At 44.0% G+C, this 17,827-nt stretch overlaps 1 protein-coding gene across 2 annotated transcripts in view; it reads left to right on the top strand.

The window, feature by feature from the left end:
- ZNRF3 (zinc and ring finger 3) overlaps window positions 1-17,804 on the top strand; it is a 72,541-nt gene extending 54,737 nt beyond the window's left edge. The window contains exons 3-9 of one of the 2 annotated variants that reach the window (XM_048963884.1): window positions 7,222-7,296; window positions 8,808-8,939; window positions 9,848-9,958; window positions 10,649-10,816; window positions 11,643-11,745; window positions 12,159-13,904; window positions 14,956-17,804. In XM_048963884.1, coding sequence (XP_048819841.1) covers window positions 7,222-7,296; window positions 8,808-8,939; window positions 9,848-9,958; window positions 10,649-10,816; window positions 11,643-11,745; window positions 12,159-13,904; window positions 14,956-14,999 — 2,379 coding nt within the window. In that variant the 3' untranslated portion in view covers window positions 15,000-17,804. The remainder of the gene's footprint in view (window positions 1-7,221; window positions 7,297-8,807; window positions 8,940-9,847; window positions 9,959-10,648; window positions 10,817-11,642; window positions 11,746-12,158; window positions 13,905-14,955) is intronic. The other variant, XM_048963885.1, reaches the window with a different exon arrangement.
- Window positions 17,805-17,827: the final 23 nt, after the last annotated feature.

The following is a 17,827-nucleotide window of genomic DNA, read 5'->3' as shown; positions in this document are numbered from 1 at the left end:
CCTTGGAGACATGGCACAGGCAAATGGATTGCTGCTGAGTGTTGATTACATGTTACCAATACGCTGTGCGAGAAGCTGGCTGACTTCTTCAGAGGACCAAAGACAGCTGATGATAGAATCGGCTACAAAAGGATTCAACCTCACGCAGCTTGTGTAATCCCACTCTTTTGGCAGATTAATGACCACTGAGTCCACGATGTGGAGAGTTCTGATGTGGAATATTGGGTTGATGGGCTGGGTTAAAGTAGAAGATATGCCTGAAGTTCAGTAATTCTTAGTTCATAGAGAAAACAAGAGGGAAAACCTCAAAAGCTGACAGGAGAAGTGCAGGTTTGGTTAGACTGGCTCAGTTATCAACTAAATGAGAATGTATAAACCAATTCTCCTGATGACTCCATTTACTTAGAGCAAACGTATTATCGTATTTTCTGCTGCCTGCCCCCACCCCAGAAGGAGATATATTTCAAAACAAAAAGGAGAAGAAAAAAGCCCCAGTCATACTTAGTACAGCTGTGCAATGAGGCCCCACTAATAGTGCATACTGGGCACCTGATGGAACAGCTAGGTAGCTTGCTAAAAGCAGCTTACTGGCATTTGTACTGCGGTTAGCACCTAAACCATTGCTTAATCCTTCTGTCTTCAGCATTTTTTTCTCCAAGAGAATAAATCAACTCCTTCCTATACCTCATCCTACAGATATCACTAATAGTTTGTACTTACAGTGCACTGAGTTTTAGAACCAAATTCATGCAGTTGGATCTCTAGAGGCTCATCTAGTAAGACAGGTACATAGTTCCAAATGTAAGAGTATTTGTGAGGCTGAAGTACTAGCAGTAAGTTCTGTCTGTGGCTTCATACAGGTCGCAGATACTTCTGAAGCATCCTTTCCTACTGCCAGTTTTATCTAGGAATTTAGCTTAAAAAAAAAAAAAAAAGTGTGTTTTTGTTGATAGCTCTCCATGCAAATTTAAATGCTATGGAAACAGATGAATCCTGTGTGATGTTTGCAATAAATTTATTTTTTTTTAAAGGACCTTAAAATGTGTAATAAACACACTGCATCTTTCTGTTTCCATAGATTTTTCAGCACAGGAAGTTTCATAAAGTCGGAGGCTGGTGATGTTTAAGGGATTGAGAAAAAGCAAATTCAAAGGTGGTTCTGTAGCTCTGATTTTTAGTTGCTCTAGAATCATCTATGCCTAACATTCAGTTATGGGGTAAAAAAAAGTCTGCCGTATGTCTGAATAAACTGATGCAGAACTGACTTTTAAGAGAACCCCTAGGTCTTTGTCTTCCTTGCTGGACATCTTACCTTCAGCCCATTCACATTACCTAACCACTGTGCTTCATTTTGTGGCATTTCTAATGCACAAAACCAGCATTTTTAACAGCTTGTTTTCTTCCTGGACTTTCTGAGGGGAAAACTCAGCTACCTTGCTTGATTGTTCCATGCCTGGTTTATGATTAACTGAAATATACTTAAAGCATTTTTAACCTGTTGTGTACTGTGTCTCACACAAAGCAAAATAATCCAATAGAAACTGCTGCAGAGATTGGAAAATACAGATCTCAAACAGGTTTATTGCTAATGAAATTCTATTAGTTACTTTAATTCTTCAATCAAGACGAGTGGAGACATTTGTGCAGTTCTAAGGTGAATTTTTCTTGCACGTGTCAGGGAGCAAAGAAGTCACAGCACTTGAAGCCAATGCAGAAAACATCAGTTGAAATGGGTTCTGTAGCTGTATATAGGTAAAGTCAGTATATGAGACAAAGTTAGAGCAGGAGCTGGATGCTGTGACAAAAGGCTGAGGGAACTGGGGTTCAGCCTGGAGCAAAGAAAGCTCCAGGGAGCCCTTGTTGTGACCAAAGGTAGAGAGACTACTTATAGGGACTGTAGTGATAGGACAAGGGATAAGAGCTTTAAACTAAAAGAGGAGAGTTAGATTAGGTATTAGGATGAAGTTCTTCTACTAAAGATGACACTCTGGAACAGGCTGCCCAAAGGAGCTGTGGGTGTCTCATTCAAGGCCAGGGTGGATGGGGCTTTGGGCAGCCTGACCTGGTGGGAGGTGTCTGCCCATGGCAGTGTGTTGGACTGGTTGGAACCAATAGATGGTTGTGTGTTGGAGTACTGCTTACAGTATTTGCTGATGTGATTGTTGTAATACATGGCTACAAACCTTTCAGAGCAGTTATGGACTGAAATTCTCTCCGCATCCTTTGCTACCTTTGTTCTCTGTGTTGCTTAGATAAACTTTAAACATACGTATCGTGCCTCATCAGTTGTTTCCCTTCACCTGTGTAACCACAATGTTATCATGCTCTGCATGGACCTCTTCCTGTTCTTTTGCCCTTCACTCAACTTTAAAGATTTGTTCCTCTCCTCTAATTATGCTTCTGCATGACCAGTCTGTTATCTGCATCCACTGAAAGCACTGCTTGTGGCTCTGTTTTCTCTTTGGCTTGTTTGTACAAAGCTGGGAATGGATTATGGCTCATGTTGGATGAGAGCCACCCTTTAAGCAACACACCAAGAACCTGCTTCATCCTCATACTTTTCAGACAGTGAAAGAAGGTTGTTAAAGAAGAGAGCTACTTACAGAATGGCTGAGGTTGGAGGGACCCCTGGATGCCATCTGGTCCACCCCCTGCTTAAGCAAGGACACCCATTGCCCAAGAGTGTTCAGGAAACTTTTCTCTAGGGATGGAGACTCTGTAACTAACCTTCCCAGGCAACCTCTGTTAACTGTGTTTCCTGAGGTCCAGATGGAATAGGAGAATAAGCTTGTTATGGGAAAGTTAGCTGATTCTGCTCTGTACACAAGCACATGCTTAAATACCAAAAAACAGAGGAAACAAAGGATTGAGTGCCTTATCCAGAGAGCAGATTCAGCTATACACCCTGATTTCTGTTTCCAGAGTGGAATCACCTTCCTATTGTTACAGTTAATGTCGATTTAGTGTTTCATTATTCTTTGTACTTGAGGACAAAGTAATTTAGGAGTTGCCAGTAGAGAGCTTCCTGGAAACTGTTGTCATCTCCAGTCCTCCTGCTCTCAATGAGCGGTTTTTGCACTATTGGGCCTAACGTTTGCATGTGTCAGAGTTAGCTGTTGATGTGCATGGACGATACAACAACTTCCATGTAACATCAGTCAGGATCACAGACCCATAGAATGGCTTGAGTCCGAAGGGACCCTCGAATGCTGTCTGCTCCCGCTGCCTGCAGTGCACAGGGACACCCACAGCTCCAGCAGTGCTCACAGCCCTGTGCCCTGCCATGGCTGTGTGCAGGGATGGGGCAGCACCAGCTCTCTGGGCACCCTGTGCAGTGCCTCACCAGGAGGATGTGGGAGCACTCTTCAGGAAGAGTAAAAGTTAAGATGGTGATGACTCTCCTTGGTAGCCTTGTCAAGCAAACAGGTCAGAGCTGTTCTATAGCATAGGCTTTTGAACTCGGAATGTGAAGAAGAACTGGAAGGTGACTGTCATTATGAACAAAGAGTAACTATTTAAATTACAGAAAGTATATCACTGCTTTTTTTTATTATTATTTTTATTGCTCCTTACAAAAGAGGAAGAACGCTGCGATGCAGTAAAATGTCATTTATTTTAAACCACTGAAGGGAAGTAATCTCAGAAACTTCTATTCCTGGCTTCTTTACTGCTTTCTGCTAATTGCATGGAAATTGAATTGGGGAAATACACGTTTGACCTTGGAGTTGTGAAGGTAAAGCAGACGGCAGTATGACTTCTGTTCCTCTCTCCCAGTTGGTGTGCCTCTTTGTGATCTAGCTTTTGGCCGCTTCGCTCAGAAAAATGTGTTTAGGGAGCAGTCTTTAAAGGGTTGAATAGCCTAATATGCAAAAGTCACATGCCTATTATAGACCGGGATCATTTTAATTGGGACTTGTATTGGCTGCATTATTTTGAGCTGCCCTGATTGCTAGGGAGCAGATAGGATGTTTTCAAAGATGTTTGGGCTTTAATTACCCAACGGGTTTGGGGATCAGAGGATGGAAGGGTGTCCCTGCAGCCTAGCCCTGAGATTTCTGGGGCTGTGGGTGCATGGTGGGCCCCCAGTTTGCCCCCCTCCAACCTATAGTAAGGAGAACATGAGATGAGAGAAGCGGCTGTGCTCAGGCCTCAGCCTGCTCACACTCGTTTGCTTCTCAACAGAGCGCTGCGGTTTTAAAAACGAGTTTTAGGGGAGGAGGAGGAGGAGGAGGAGGAAGGGGGAGCGGCGAGGAGCGGCAGGCTGTGTGGTGTGTTTGTGGCTGCTCTCTGATCTCTTGCCAGCGAAACCTGGAAGGTCAGGCCGGGCTGCCGCCAAGCGGCGGAGCTGGAGCCGCAGAGCGCTGGAGCGGGCGCTGCTGTGTGCTGCTTCCTGGGATGGGGTGAACGAGGCACGTGTGAGGGGTGGGAACCCCTGAAATCCGTGCACTGTGGAGCTGGTCTCACTGCGGAGACCTGCCTTGGTGGAGCCGTGCTGGTCGTCCCCTCTCGTGTGCCTTAGCGTAGCTTCCAGGAAGATCTGTGCTGTGATCTTTCCCGGCACAAAGATGAGGCTGACGGGCTGGGAGTTCCCTGGGTTGTCCTTCCTACCCTTCCTAAAAATGAGTGTGACACGGCCTTTTTGCAGTCACCGGGGACTGCCGTGACTCCAAATATCATTGGGAACGACTTGGTGACTGTGTGAGCCAATAACCTCAGAAGTCTGGGATGCATCTCTTTGGGACTCACAGGCTTACGGATGTTCATTTTCCTCAGGTGGTCATGAACCTTACAGCTGGAATGTCATTGCTGCCCCATCTTCCACCTTCTGAACCATCTGGTACAGATTGCCCAGAGATGTAGTGGATACCCCATCATTCATCCATCTGGGAGACACCTAAGCTCAGGGGACAAGGCTCTGAGCACCTGATGGAGCTCTGTGTGTTCCTCTTCACTGCAGGGGAGAGGGAACAGATGGCCTTTAAAGATCCCTTCTGTCTCAATCTTCCATGGTACCAAAGAATCAAAATAATCCTGTGACATATCATGATTAATTTTCAATGTATTGGCTTGACACACAAGTATTAGTGGGATTAAACAAAACTTGCTGTGTATAAGGGTTGGGAGGGATAAAAATTCAGGTAGAATGATAAGGGAAACCCTCCTGATAGGTACAATACTACTGTTGAACAGCCTTATAGAAAATGTTTCCAACTGTATTACTTGGGATTCCTTCCAGTTGTCTTATACTGCTTGCTATTGAGACATGGCAAAGAATGTTATCGTCTCCAGCACAAATTTTGAACCCAGTTGGTATTTTTAATTTCTAATATAGGATGGCTGAGGTTGGAGGGGACCTTAAAGATCACCCAGCTCCATCCCTATGGGGCTGGGTGCCCACCCCCCCAGCTCAGGCTGCCCAGGACCCATCTGTGGCCTTGGCCATCTCCTGGGATGGGGTACCCAGAACTGCTTTGGACAGCCTGCGAATGCTGATTTTGCAGTAGAGAGTAAAACATACGGATTGCATCTCGTTCACAGGAACTTAATGAGTTGCTGTGCTGTGTGCTGCTCATTTGATGTGTTTGCAAATGAAGAATTTTTCTGAACCGACCTCTAAATCCTTTTTAAGAATATTTCCAGAGATCAAAGTGCCTCGCTTGTTGGCTGACCATTCTGAAAGAACAGCCTAAATACCCTGAGCAGTTCTACATATGCTGCATGTTTGTAAAAGATGCCTCTTAGGGAAACAGGGATGAGTTTTCACCTCAGGGCCACATCTCTTCAGTGGAGAATGTGTACTAAATTCCTTTTAACTTTTCCTCCCCAACAGCTACTAGTGATTAGCCAGGTGTGCTGACTTCAAAGAGGACAAATACCTGCTGCTCTGAGAAAGAGACTCCATCTGGGTGTTGGTTTCCTTCATGTGCTGTCTGATGGACTTTGTTAGTTTTAAAATAAAAATGAAATAGAAGAATAGAAAAAAGAAAACTACCTGAAGATGTTCAAATTCACAGTTTTGTTCTGGCCAGCAGGTGTCTGATAGTCACAGGACATGGGGGAATGGCTTTAAGCTAAAAGAGGGAAGGATGAGGTTTAATGGTAGGAAGAAATTCTGTACTCAGCGGGTGATGGGACCCTGGCACTGCAGCCCAGAGCTGTGGGTGCCCCATCCCTGGAGGTATTGAAGACCAGGTTGGATGGGGCTCCAGGCAGCCTGAGCTGGTGGGGGCAACCAGCCCATGGCAGGGGGTTGGGGCTGGGTCATCTTTAAGGTCCCCTCATTCTGTGCTAAAGCACTGTGTGATGTTTCATAATCCACAACTTTTGGGTGCTTCCTTTATATCTCAGGTTCAGGTTTTGCCAGTCTCTCTGCAGAGCCGGTGTCCTCCTGTTTAGTCTGTGATGGTGGAGGAAATAATGCTTTGCTGTCTGCATCCACCAAAGGTAGAAGCAGATTTGAGAAGCTTCTGGCAATGATTGCTCTGTGGAGCCGCTGAGCATCTCTTGAGTGAAATGTGGAGAGGCACAGTGGCAGAAACAGATAACACTGTTTTACCCTAGATGGTTAAAGTACTCTTTTATCTATCCCAAGGAATTTTAATATGTTCTAATTATTTATTTTTTCCCCACTGTTGGTAACTCCAGCTTTGGATGCTTTTAGTTAAAAGCTTCGCATTTAATCAGCTCCGATGCTGAAACATTATATGCAACAGTTCTGACCTCCAGTGGCCAGAAAGAGCAGTGTTCTCTGCAGGCACTTTGTACACAAGTTGATACCAAGAGCTTGTTATGGCCAAGACACTTACAGGTCATAAAGAACCTGGTCTGCCTTTACTTTTCTACTCTAGTGAACTCGCATCTCACCCCAAATCACACGGTATGCTTTTTGATAATGCTTTCAAGTAATATGAAGGGGGGAAAAATAAAAATATTATCTTTAAAATGTTTGAAGGGTCTTAATGACACATGAATTTATTTTAAACCTTGTTGAAGAAGGAGTTTCAGTGGGAAAAGGCAGGGATTGCAGAAGCTACAGTGAAGTTTAACCGCATTCCATGTTGGTTCCATGACTCTGTGTTTGCGATGACTCTGTCATTTACTTCAACTACACAGAATCTAACAGTGTGAAGTTTGCTGTCCTGAAATGAAGAAAGAGAGTGATTTCGGTGGTGACTGTGATCTTTTGGGATAAGTCTGAGGATGCTGTCTTTCCTATTGCAGGCAAAAAGAGCAGTGCAGCGAGGAGCCACAGCGGTCATCTTTGATGTTTCTGAAAACCCAGATGCCATTGATCAGGTATGAGGGAGGGAGCTTGGTTTTATTACACCCTCTGTTGGACTCCTGTAGAACTGCGGAGGCAGCAGCGCAGGGTAGGCAGGGCTCTGAGCAACATTAAGACACACAGATTCTGGCCAACTCCTGCTTATCTTCTGGCAGGCAAGAAGCAATGGAGATGCTGAGAATGATAGAAGGAGAGGAGCGTGGGGAGTTAGATTTTTCTTCTAGCCTTTGCTAGAATCTTGAATCCAATACTGGTGCTGCATTTTTGAGAAAGGATAGGGGCAAATACGAGTGGCCTCGAGGCGATGAGGTTTCTACCCAGCACTGCATACAGGGGGTTTGGCCGTGCCCAGCTTTGATCAACAGCACTGTTGAGCAGCTGCTATTTTTGAGATTGTAAAATGGGCTTCAAACTTCAAACAAATTCCTACCAAAAAAAAAGAAGTATAACTATTTTTTTTCTTATTTGCAGTTTTGAATTTTGGCCTAAGTATTGTGTGGACCAGCAGAATTTTTCTTTTTCTTTTTTTTTTTCCTTTTTCCCCAGGGGTCACTGTGTAAGTTCCATCTTCTCCTCTTAGATGGGTGAGGTAATATTTCTGTGAGAAGCTTTCAGAAGATCCTGCCAGGCAATTTCGAGTTAACTGAGTAGAGAAAATGAGCTTAACAAGCATGAAAATAGTCTACATTTGGTTTAGTTTTCTTCTGTCTTAAGAAAGCTACAGCAGAAACAAGTGAAGCAGAATATTTTCAAGTGCAGCCTGAACTTCCTGAGGAAAGAGAGACTCTCTGTGTTTACATTTAAAAAGCTGGCTTTGATTGTGAAATTAGCATCTGTTGGTCTGAGGAGTATGGACTCTGCAGTAGGTACTTTGGGAGCTGTGGTCTGCATGTGCATCAAGGCTACAGCCTTAATTTTGCAAACATTCTCAGTATTTTTTCAAAAATTATCTCACAGGGGTGTTATCTATCTTGTTTCCAGTCTTTTCTCTGTATTGCAACTTCCAATTACTCTCAGCCATCTCTAAACATGCAGAGCTGAGTTGCTGCCTCTGTGTCTTTCATCTACCAACAGCTCTCCGTCCTTGACTGTTGCTAATTAACTGGGTGCAGCTAGCTACAGTGATTGGAAAATTAGTTGATTATTGACTATTTGCATGAACAAATAAAATGGAAAGAGGTTAGGGCAGCAGCTGGCATTGTAGGCTTTATTACAGGACAGAGCAGCAGCTTATGCAAACGCTCACAACCAGAAGATGAATGACAAGACCTAGTTTCACATACACCAACCACAAGTGGTACTTGATTGACTGCCTTCTGTGCAGTTCTGGACATTTGTGTGTCATGCATTTTGATTCTCAGCCAAAGGACCCAAGTGAACAGTTAGGTTTGTAGTAGAGAAAAACGGTTGGTGCTGGAATCGGTTCTGCTTTCACATTCATTTCCTCTTCTTTCCATTCTCCAGAAGAGGAGAAGTACTTGTGCTGAGATGTGCCTCCTGAGCAGATTTGTTGTTGTTGTTCTAGCTGAACCAGGGCTTAGAAGACCCTCTGAAGAGACCAGTGGTGTATGTGAAGGGTGCGGATGCTGTCAAGCTAATGAACATAGTTAACAAGCAGAAAGTGGCACGAGCAAGGATTCAGCATCGCCCCCCACGGGTGAGACTTTAAGGAACTTTATCTAAACGTGGCCCTGCTGTGACTGCGTGCAGTGCTTGCTAACTGCAGTGCAGAGACTTAACAGATGAGAAATTCTGCTGACCTAAATCAACTGAGAAACTTTACTGTGGACAAGTGGCCATGTTTGATTTAAGTGTAGAATCCACAGTGTGGGACCTGATGTCTTCCCTATACATGTTCTTTAAAATTTATAAGTGGCTAGCAATTTTACATAATAGAGGCTTTCCTTTTTCTTAGTTATATACTACAGTTACTGTATGCACCTAGCAGTTCAGATTTGTAAGATAGCCTGCCCTGTGTTAATTAATTTCTTGGGTGGTATTTTAAACATGGGTTTGTTATTTTGTATCTGATATTTGTAATTTTAATGGAAAATGTTGTTCTAGAGATTTTTTTAGCATCCATTACATGTAGCTCATATAAGAAGAACAAAACTAAAGGTCAGCAATGACCCAGTTACCATTTTGGTTTTGCTGTATTTTTAAGGAATACTTCTGATACAAAAAGTGAGAAGTGCACCATTTGCTGAAGATGTAAATACTCATTTTTACTTGCTCAGATATGCAAGCAAACCAATAAGAAAGGAAAATTTGTACTAGTACAATTCAATTAAAAAAAACACTCTGTTTTCATGTAGAATTAGCCCAGAGCTGCTGTGAACCTGACATCTCCTGATTGGCACTCTGTGTATTTCATTCACTTGCAGTAACACATGTACCTCAGGTTTGTCCCATAGAATCCTTGTTAATGAGCAGAGTGCATTGACTTAACATTTTCTGTGTAGGTATGTGACACTGACCACTGAGAAAGTAGAAAAGAGAAAGGAACAGTAGATTTGACTCTGATAGAAAGATAGGAAAAATAATAATGTTGTTCTAATTTTTAAGCAACCTACTGAGTACTTTGATATGGGAATTTTCCTGGCCTTCTTTGTGGTTGTGTCTCTTGTTTGCCTCATTCTTCTTGTCAAGATCAAACTGAAACAACGACGTAGTCAGGTAAGAGCAGTAATGGTTTATTTATTGAATGCTGAAAGTTAGTTTCTTGTACTTCGCCCTAGAACTTGCAGCCTTTAGGAATACAGGATGCTGACTTAGAATAGCCATCTCTGGGGAAAGGTTTTATCCGTGGGTGTAGGCCTTTGAATGGATGTGACAATGTCTTTAAAGGAGATCTACGCTGACCTTTGATGTCCCTTCAGTTAAATTCAGACATTGAGTATTGAACGAACCATTTAGCCTTTGGGAAGGAAGAGTATTTCTGTTCAGAAGTTGAGTATCAGTAATGCTGTTGTACTCCAAAAGAAGTCCAAACGTTCATTCATGTGTTGTGGAGAGATTGTAATGATTTAGAAGAAATCACAACTCTTTTTCAGTAGAGTAATATCCTTTAATCCTTAGCTGGAGAAGGTTGTGAGGTATAAAATGTGGTAATTCTAGATGAGGTATTTTTTCCTATCAGGCATGAAAGAGAAAGCAAATAGAAGCTAATGGACCTTGCAGTTTGAATTTGTAAACTGTTCAGTGCGTGGGTATGCATGTATAAGGAATGCAAAGCACGGTGCCTTAGTTTGAGCCTGCTGTGATTTGAAAGGTACATTAATTTGATGTGGTGGTGTTTTCTCTGCTACTACACTACAGTCCCTTATGCAGCAGTGTTGCCTTTTTTTTCTTCTTCTTATGTTCTAGAATTCCATGAACAGGCTTGCAGTGCAAGCACTGGAAAAAATGGAGACCAGGAAGTTTAAGTCTAAAAGCAAGGGACACCGGGAAGGTAGCTGCGGTGCTCTGGATACACTCAGTAGCAGCTCTACCTCTGACTGTGCCATCTGCTTGGAGAAGTACATTGATGGGGAGGTAAAGGATAGAACGTTTCTTCAACATAGGCTGAGAATATAGCTCATAGCTTAATTCATTTTAGCCCTGTGACATACAGCTGGCTGTTGGATGCATCATGTATTGAGGTTGTGCCATTTGCCGGACAGATCGCATTGAGCAGCCAGCTCAGTCTCAGCTGCACTGTGCAGTCAGCAATGTAAGTCTCAAGAGCTTTTCACCACACTGCAAAGTGAGAGCTGAGGGGGTTTCACTTTGTAGGTTGAGCCCTCCCTCAGGCTGCACTGATGGGAGACCAGAGAAGGGAGGGAGCTCCACAAGGTTCAGGAGCCAGGTTCAGCCTTCTGTTTATCATTTCTGTGTTGATGTCAGCAATTGCCTTCTCTGATGTGCTTCTACCAGAGAAAGCAATGAAAGGATGAAGTAGAAAATAGGCCTGTTAAGACAGCAGCAATCAATAATCAAAGCTTTAAACCTCCATATAAAGAATGAAAGCGCTGTTAATTGGACTCCATTGATCTTTGTTTAAGTACCTTTCATATTTTGGGGATTACTTTAATACTTTAGTACGGGTTCCCCCAACGCATTAAGGCACAGGACACACAGTAAAAAGCACCCTGACAAATGCTGGCTACTCGCAATGAAGTTCTAACATTAGACCACTTTTTCAGAGGGTTTATCCCTAACCACTGTGCTTTTGGCTGAATGTAGTGGGGTTTTTATCCTCCTTACTGCTTCTAGAGCAGGAATTCAGCTATGTTGAAAAAAAAAAAGAGCTAGGAATAAAGTGTGAGGATTTACTCATTAGGCATCAGTACTTTTTATGTCCCTCCATGTGTTCCTTTAGGAGCTGCGTGTCATTCCCTGCACTCACCGATTTCACAAGAAATGTGTGGATCCTTGGTTACTGCAGCATCACACCTGTCCTCACTGCCGCCATAACATCATTGGTATGTCCTGCTAATGAGGTGGGGATGCTCAGCTGCATCGTGTGTTTTGCACTTCAGGCTTCACAGTATGAAACAGCAGCTATGCCTGTAGATAAATCTCTGTAAAGCCCATAGTTTTATTGTAGTGCAACCCTAGAAATGCAGTTGTTTAAAAATGACTGCATACTCTGGAGTATCAAGCCACATTTCTGTTTTTCCCTTGTTATGGGCACAGTGCTCAGCAGAGAGCAGCATTGGTCAGCCCTTGAACACAATGAGGACAATTACATTTAATAGAATTATTTAATAATTTTTTTTTTTAAACTGGTTTGTGTAAAGTAATGTGCAAAGCAAAAACAGCATTGACTGCCAGATTCGCTCTTAACCTGCACGACTATACTCCTACTTCTTCACTCCTTATTTCTCTCCTTCAGAACAGAAGAAGGGAAACACAGGCCCAGTCTGTCTGGAATCCATCAACTCAGCACGCAGCCGGCAGCAGAGGGTGATTCTGCCTGTCCATTACCCAGGCCGAGTGCACAGAGCGAACCAGATAACAGCGTATCCTACACGGACAAGCATGGACCCTCATGGAAATCCCATCACAGTACTTACAGTTGAGCGACACGGTGAACAGAGCCTCTACCAAGCCCAATCTGCAGCCTATATCCGAAGCTATCAGCCTATTCATTTGGACCATGCTTTAAACACACACCACTGCAGCCTGGAACATAGGGCTTATTCTCCAGCTCACAACTTCCGACGACCCAAGTTTGGAGGACGAAACTTTTCTAAAGCAGCGTGCTTTTCCCAGTACGAGACCATGTATCAGCACTACTACTTCCAAGGCCTTAGTTACCCTGAGCAAGATGGACAGCCTTCAACTGGCATTTCCTCAAAGGGTCCTTCCCGTGCCTTTCAGCCTGGTAGCAGTGTGCTTTTCCCTCCTGTGGTACACGTAGTGCCCTCATCTCGCTTGGAGAGTGGCAGTACCTCCAGCTTTAGCTGCTATCACGGTCATCGTTCAGTGTGCAGTGGATATTTAGCTGACTGCCCTGGAAGTGACAGCAGCAGCAGCAGTTCTGGTCAGTGTCACTGCTCCTCCAGCGATTCCATGGTTGACTGCACCGAGGTCAGCAACCAAGGTGTTTATGGGAGTTGCTCCACCTTCCGCAGCTCTTTGAGCAGTGACTATGACCCATACATCTACCGCAGTAAAAGCCCTTGCCGAGTGGGTGAGGCTGGTGGTACAAACAAGGGTGCAATTGTTCTCTTGGAGGACCCCCATCAGGATGAGCTTCCAGCTCACAGTCACAGTCTGGTGAGTGCTGACTGCCGGCCTGTGCCAGCTTCTTCCTCAGGGGACCAACTGTCTAATTGCAGCATGGATATGAACTATAGCAGTAATTCCTCACTAGAGCACAGGGATCCAAATGGCACTACCTCAGAGGGAGGACCTGAGGCCACTCCTGGTGCTGCCTTGGATGTTAAAATGAACTGGAAGAATCCAGAGATAACAGGGCCGCTTATGGAGCAAGCATGCGCGTGCTGCTTTGAACTCCAGCACTCTGCCCTGGAGCCTAGAAATGGGACAGCTGACTGTAGTGCACTCTTCCTCAGTTCTCCGCTGTGGGGGGCATGTGGCCCAGGGTTAGAACCACAGTCAGGGAGCACCCAGGGCTTGTACAGTATTAAATCAGACCACTTGCATAGGACAGATAGGGTAAAATACGAAGGGTTGCCATGCTGCTTCTATGAAGAGAAGCAGGTAGCCTGTAGTAGCAACAGTGGCAGTGGAGGCGGTGGCTGCTATACAGAAGACTATGCAGTGAATGTGCAGTACACGCTTCCTGATGACACCTTGCCAAGCTGTTATAAGGGTGTACATGATCTGGGTCAACGCATTCCCATCATTCCTGAAGACAGAGACTGTGAGCTAATTCTACCTACAGAGTGCCAAGGGACCCACACAGGTGGCTGTAGTTCCTGGGATGGAACATCTGAGCTAGATGCTTACCTGCACTGCCAAGGTATAGGAGAGGTACAGGATGAGAGGGAGGTGTGCTATGAGGCAACATCTTTCCTACGTCAAAACTGCTCTCAGGAAGAGGAAACCAGAATGCTCTTTCCTAGTTCCACTCCGCACTCCCAGAAGTTGACAGCGACCACGCAAGTCACAGGTAATCAGTTTGCTTCTTTTGGTTACTTCCTACCTTTTAACTGTAGCATATGAAATGCAAGATCCCAGTTTCCCAGGTATGTGCAGCCTTAATGGTTACTGCAGTCTTCTGCATGAGAGCCGGTTATCAGTTAATCCTTCCCCCAGCAGTGTTATTTTGTTACCTATGCTCATTTGGCCTTAGCTAGAGCGATAGAAGATGGTAGTTAAGAGCTTTCATTCTCATACTTTGTGGGGACTGCTAGTACCAGGTCCCCAAACCAGGGATGTTGTGCCAGTCTGGGAGCTTTGGTATGTTTGAATGGATAACACCAGAGTAGGCAAGGGCAGAGTGCCAGGAGGGGACTGACAAGATGCAGCTGAAAAATAAGAGTGGAAAACTTGAAACTGCTGTAGGAGAATATATGAGAAAATCTTTGCCACTGACCTGCACAAGGGGAAAAAAGAACCACTCATGGAACAAAGGACGTTCTTTCATATCTGCCTTGCCTCATGGAGTTTATTAACTCATTAACACTTATTAACAGAAACATCCTAGGCTGGAAGAGTCCTTGAGGCATTGTCTAGTCCAACTTCCTGCTCAAAGCAGTCAGCTCTGAGATGACACCACGTTGTTCAGTTGCTCAGGTTAGACTCAGTTTATCCAGTCCGATCTCGACAGTCTCCATGACAACCTTCAAAAGACATAAACTGCACCTCTCTGCCCCTGTCCCAGTGGCTAACTGTTCTCATAGAGAAAAGTTTCTTTTTATATCCAGTCATATATCCATTTCGTGTCTCAGTGAAATCCTGTTACCTCTTGTCCTCCATGCATCACTGAGAAGATCTCAGTTCAATTTTGATGACAGACATAGCATCATAACTGCAAACAAGCCCTGCTTCCTCACCCTCTTGTCACGGGGCAAGTGCTCCAGCCCTCAGAGCACCTTGGCTCTGTGCTGAACTTGCTCCAGTCAACCACAGTGTTTCTTGTACTGGGACCCAAACTGGACACAGTAGTCAAGATGCAGTGTTCTTTAGTTTTAACCAGAGATTTTCTCTTTATCGTTCAGGTGCTGGATCTCATCCCTTGGAGAGAAGCCAGACTGGTGACTAGACTTGTCCAGATGACACCAGGTGGAGAAGTGGAGCTTATCACAGACTCCAAATTCACACGGACTTCAATTTGTTAAGCTTTGACAAACACACAAAAGTGGTAATGTGGAGAAGTCCCTCCCCCACTTCCTCTATGTCCACATCAGCTTGATTATCCTCTTTCTCCCTTTTGCCTGAAGCCTTCAGGCCTCCATTGGTGTGCAAAGCCCATGTGGGACATGGTGTGGAGCATTCTGAGCTCTAATGCTGTTTCTATATTAATGACAAAATGTTATTTATATTTTTCTTTTTAGAAGTGACCGTGTCAGCTCTTGCTGAGAGGTAACACGGTGTGTTAAATAAGCCAGGCTATGTGTAGACGCTGTTACCTCCTACTTGAAGGAGTCCAGCCTTTGATAAGCTCAGGGCTACACCTGCCTTAGAAACCAGATAGCACCTTGAAATAAAGTAGTCCAGAGGGATACAGCTGCTGAATGGATGTTCAGATATCAATTAATCCTAGTAGCAAATCCTAGTAGCCAGCAACTTATATGCATGATTTTGAGAGAGGTGAAGGATTAGACTGTCTCCTTCTTCCTCTCCCCTCCCCACCTTTTATGCTGCTCCAATGATTTGGCTGGGGAGAGTCTCCAGCCATCATGATTAGTTTTAACAGACTGGGGGTAGGGATACTGTTAGCTCGGGTTGTTCATATTCCCATTTCCTGCTAAAACATGGACCTCATTGTATCTTCTGACTGGTGAAGAATGTTGGGGGGGGGGGGGGGGAGGGACACCCTTCCCTCAAACAGGTGGTAGAAGAAAGTGTTTAGAAAGGGTGAAACCTTTGTAGATAGTCAATCTTGGCTTCCATAGGAAGTTTTACAGGCACTTGTAGCCCCCCTCGTGGCTGTGGGAAATGCTGGCATATGCAGGACAATAGGGTTTGCAGGGGGCTTGCGCTTGCCTGGCTCACGTTGGAAATAGGTCAGAATCTGTCTTGTTCCCTTATAGCCTGCAAGCATGCCTAAGGGGAAGCAGTGCTTGTCACCCATTGCACACGCAGGGAAATGAGGACTTGGTTTTAGTCATGGTTTCCTTGGTTGCTGTGGATGATGTAAGCTTCCATAGATCGATCTGTTTTAAAGGTTTCTTGGGCCCAGCCAGTTGTGCTTCATTTTCGTCTCGTGTACAGAGCGTTCTCTGTACTCCATTAGCCTGGGCACATACTTTTGTTCTTGTTCTTGTACTAGTGGGGACATTGGTTATCATGGGATAACGTCTGTCGTCACTTCTGATAGCAATTGTTTCCTGTGGAAACAGCGGCTTCTGAGTAAGAGGCTACCATAGCATGGTTTAATTGCCTGTCATGCTGCATGTGCCTGAGGACACAGTGTCATCCTGTCTGCTATATTCACAGCAGGAATTCTCCTAAAGGGAAACTACTTTGTTAATGCCCACACTGCCAGCCTGCTGCAAAGATTGGTCTGAAGTTCAGTAGGCTTCGAAGGTATTTAAAAGTCGTGAAAAGGAGTTGCATGCTTCACCTTATGTTTGCAACCATGATGTCCTTGACAGCACTGGGCTGATTGTGAGTACCAGAAAAGGTAACTTCTTTTCTGTATAGTCCCGAAGGAAATACTTTATAAAATGCAAACAACCAAGAAAGAAACAAATTAGGTTGGTTCATTTACTTTTCCTTTCTGTACTCGATAAATTAGGAAAAAACAATTCTGTTGGAAGCAGTTCCCATTAGATCTCTCTAAGTGAACAAACGCCCCGATCCAGCTGTTCAGAGAATTGACACAAGCCAATACTTGGGTAGAAAACTGAAACAAAAAAGTAAACATATTTCCTGTGTATAAAGTTTATTGAAAACGTATTCATTCTCTGAATGACTGCAGTAAGTGGCATGTGTTAGGAGAAGCAACTTTACGAGGCTTTTTTTTAAAAGTCTTCCCTTTCTCCTTCCTCCACTCAAACGAAAAGCATTGCACACATCATGGGATGCCACCTGGATTACCTTGCTTGGTGTTTCACCAGGCACTGTGAGGCCACTGAGGTGCACTGTGCTCCATAGCTGCACGGCGCCGGGTGGCAAAGCACGGTTCTGCAACAGGTATTTGAATGTTGTGGCTCATGGTGTTCCTGTACCAGCCTCCTTCACGTGTTGTGGGGATCTCTGCCAGTCCCACAGTTCTGCAGGCCTTACAGAGATGCCCTGTGCTTGGTTTCTGTGTTTGGCTTTATGGTCAACGTGTCGTTCATCCTCAGTATGTCTGTCCAGTTGTCCAGCTGCCATGATAGGTGGTTTTATAACAAAATACCTTTCTACTGCTTCCATGAACAGTTGTCATTGTGTTTGGCTCATGAGGCACTATTTAAAATGTTTGTTGTTGTTTTTTTTTTTAATGATCTTATAGCACTTAAAATTGTTTTGTATAAAATTTGCTGTAAAGATTTGTAATATGGTCAAAGGGCTCTTTCTCCTTCATTACCATTTTTTTAAATGTTTTAAAAGCTAGAAAGCATCCTGTATATATTCTGTATATGTATAGCAGCACATTTCATTTATGGAAATATGTTCTCAGAATATTTATTTACTAATATATTTATCTTAAGCCATGTTTTATGTTGAGAGTGTGTGACATTATTGTAATAATCATTGAAAATCACTAACACGAGGCCCTGTAAATACATGATAATTGCACACAAAGATTTTACAGTACTTGCCGACCAAAAATGATTTAAGAAAAGTTGTAGTTACCTGCAGTTTTGTAAGAAAGTGTACAAATGTCTGTATTAAAAAAAAAAAAAGGCAAAACCACGCAAAAATACAGTTTTATTGCAT

The sequence above is a fragment of the Lagopus muta genome, chromosome 17 (genome assembly GCF_023343835.1).
Source record: "Lagopus muta isolate bLagMut1 chromosome 17, bLagMut1 primary, whole genome shotgun sequence".
NCBI classification, from domain to species: Eukaryota; Metazoa; Chordata; class Aves; order Galliformes; family Phasianidae; genus Lagopus; species Lagopus muta.
This window is presented reverse-complemented; position numbering and strand designations above follow the sequence as displayed.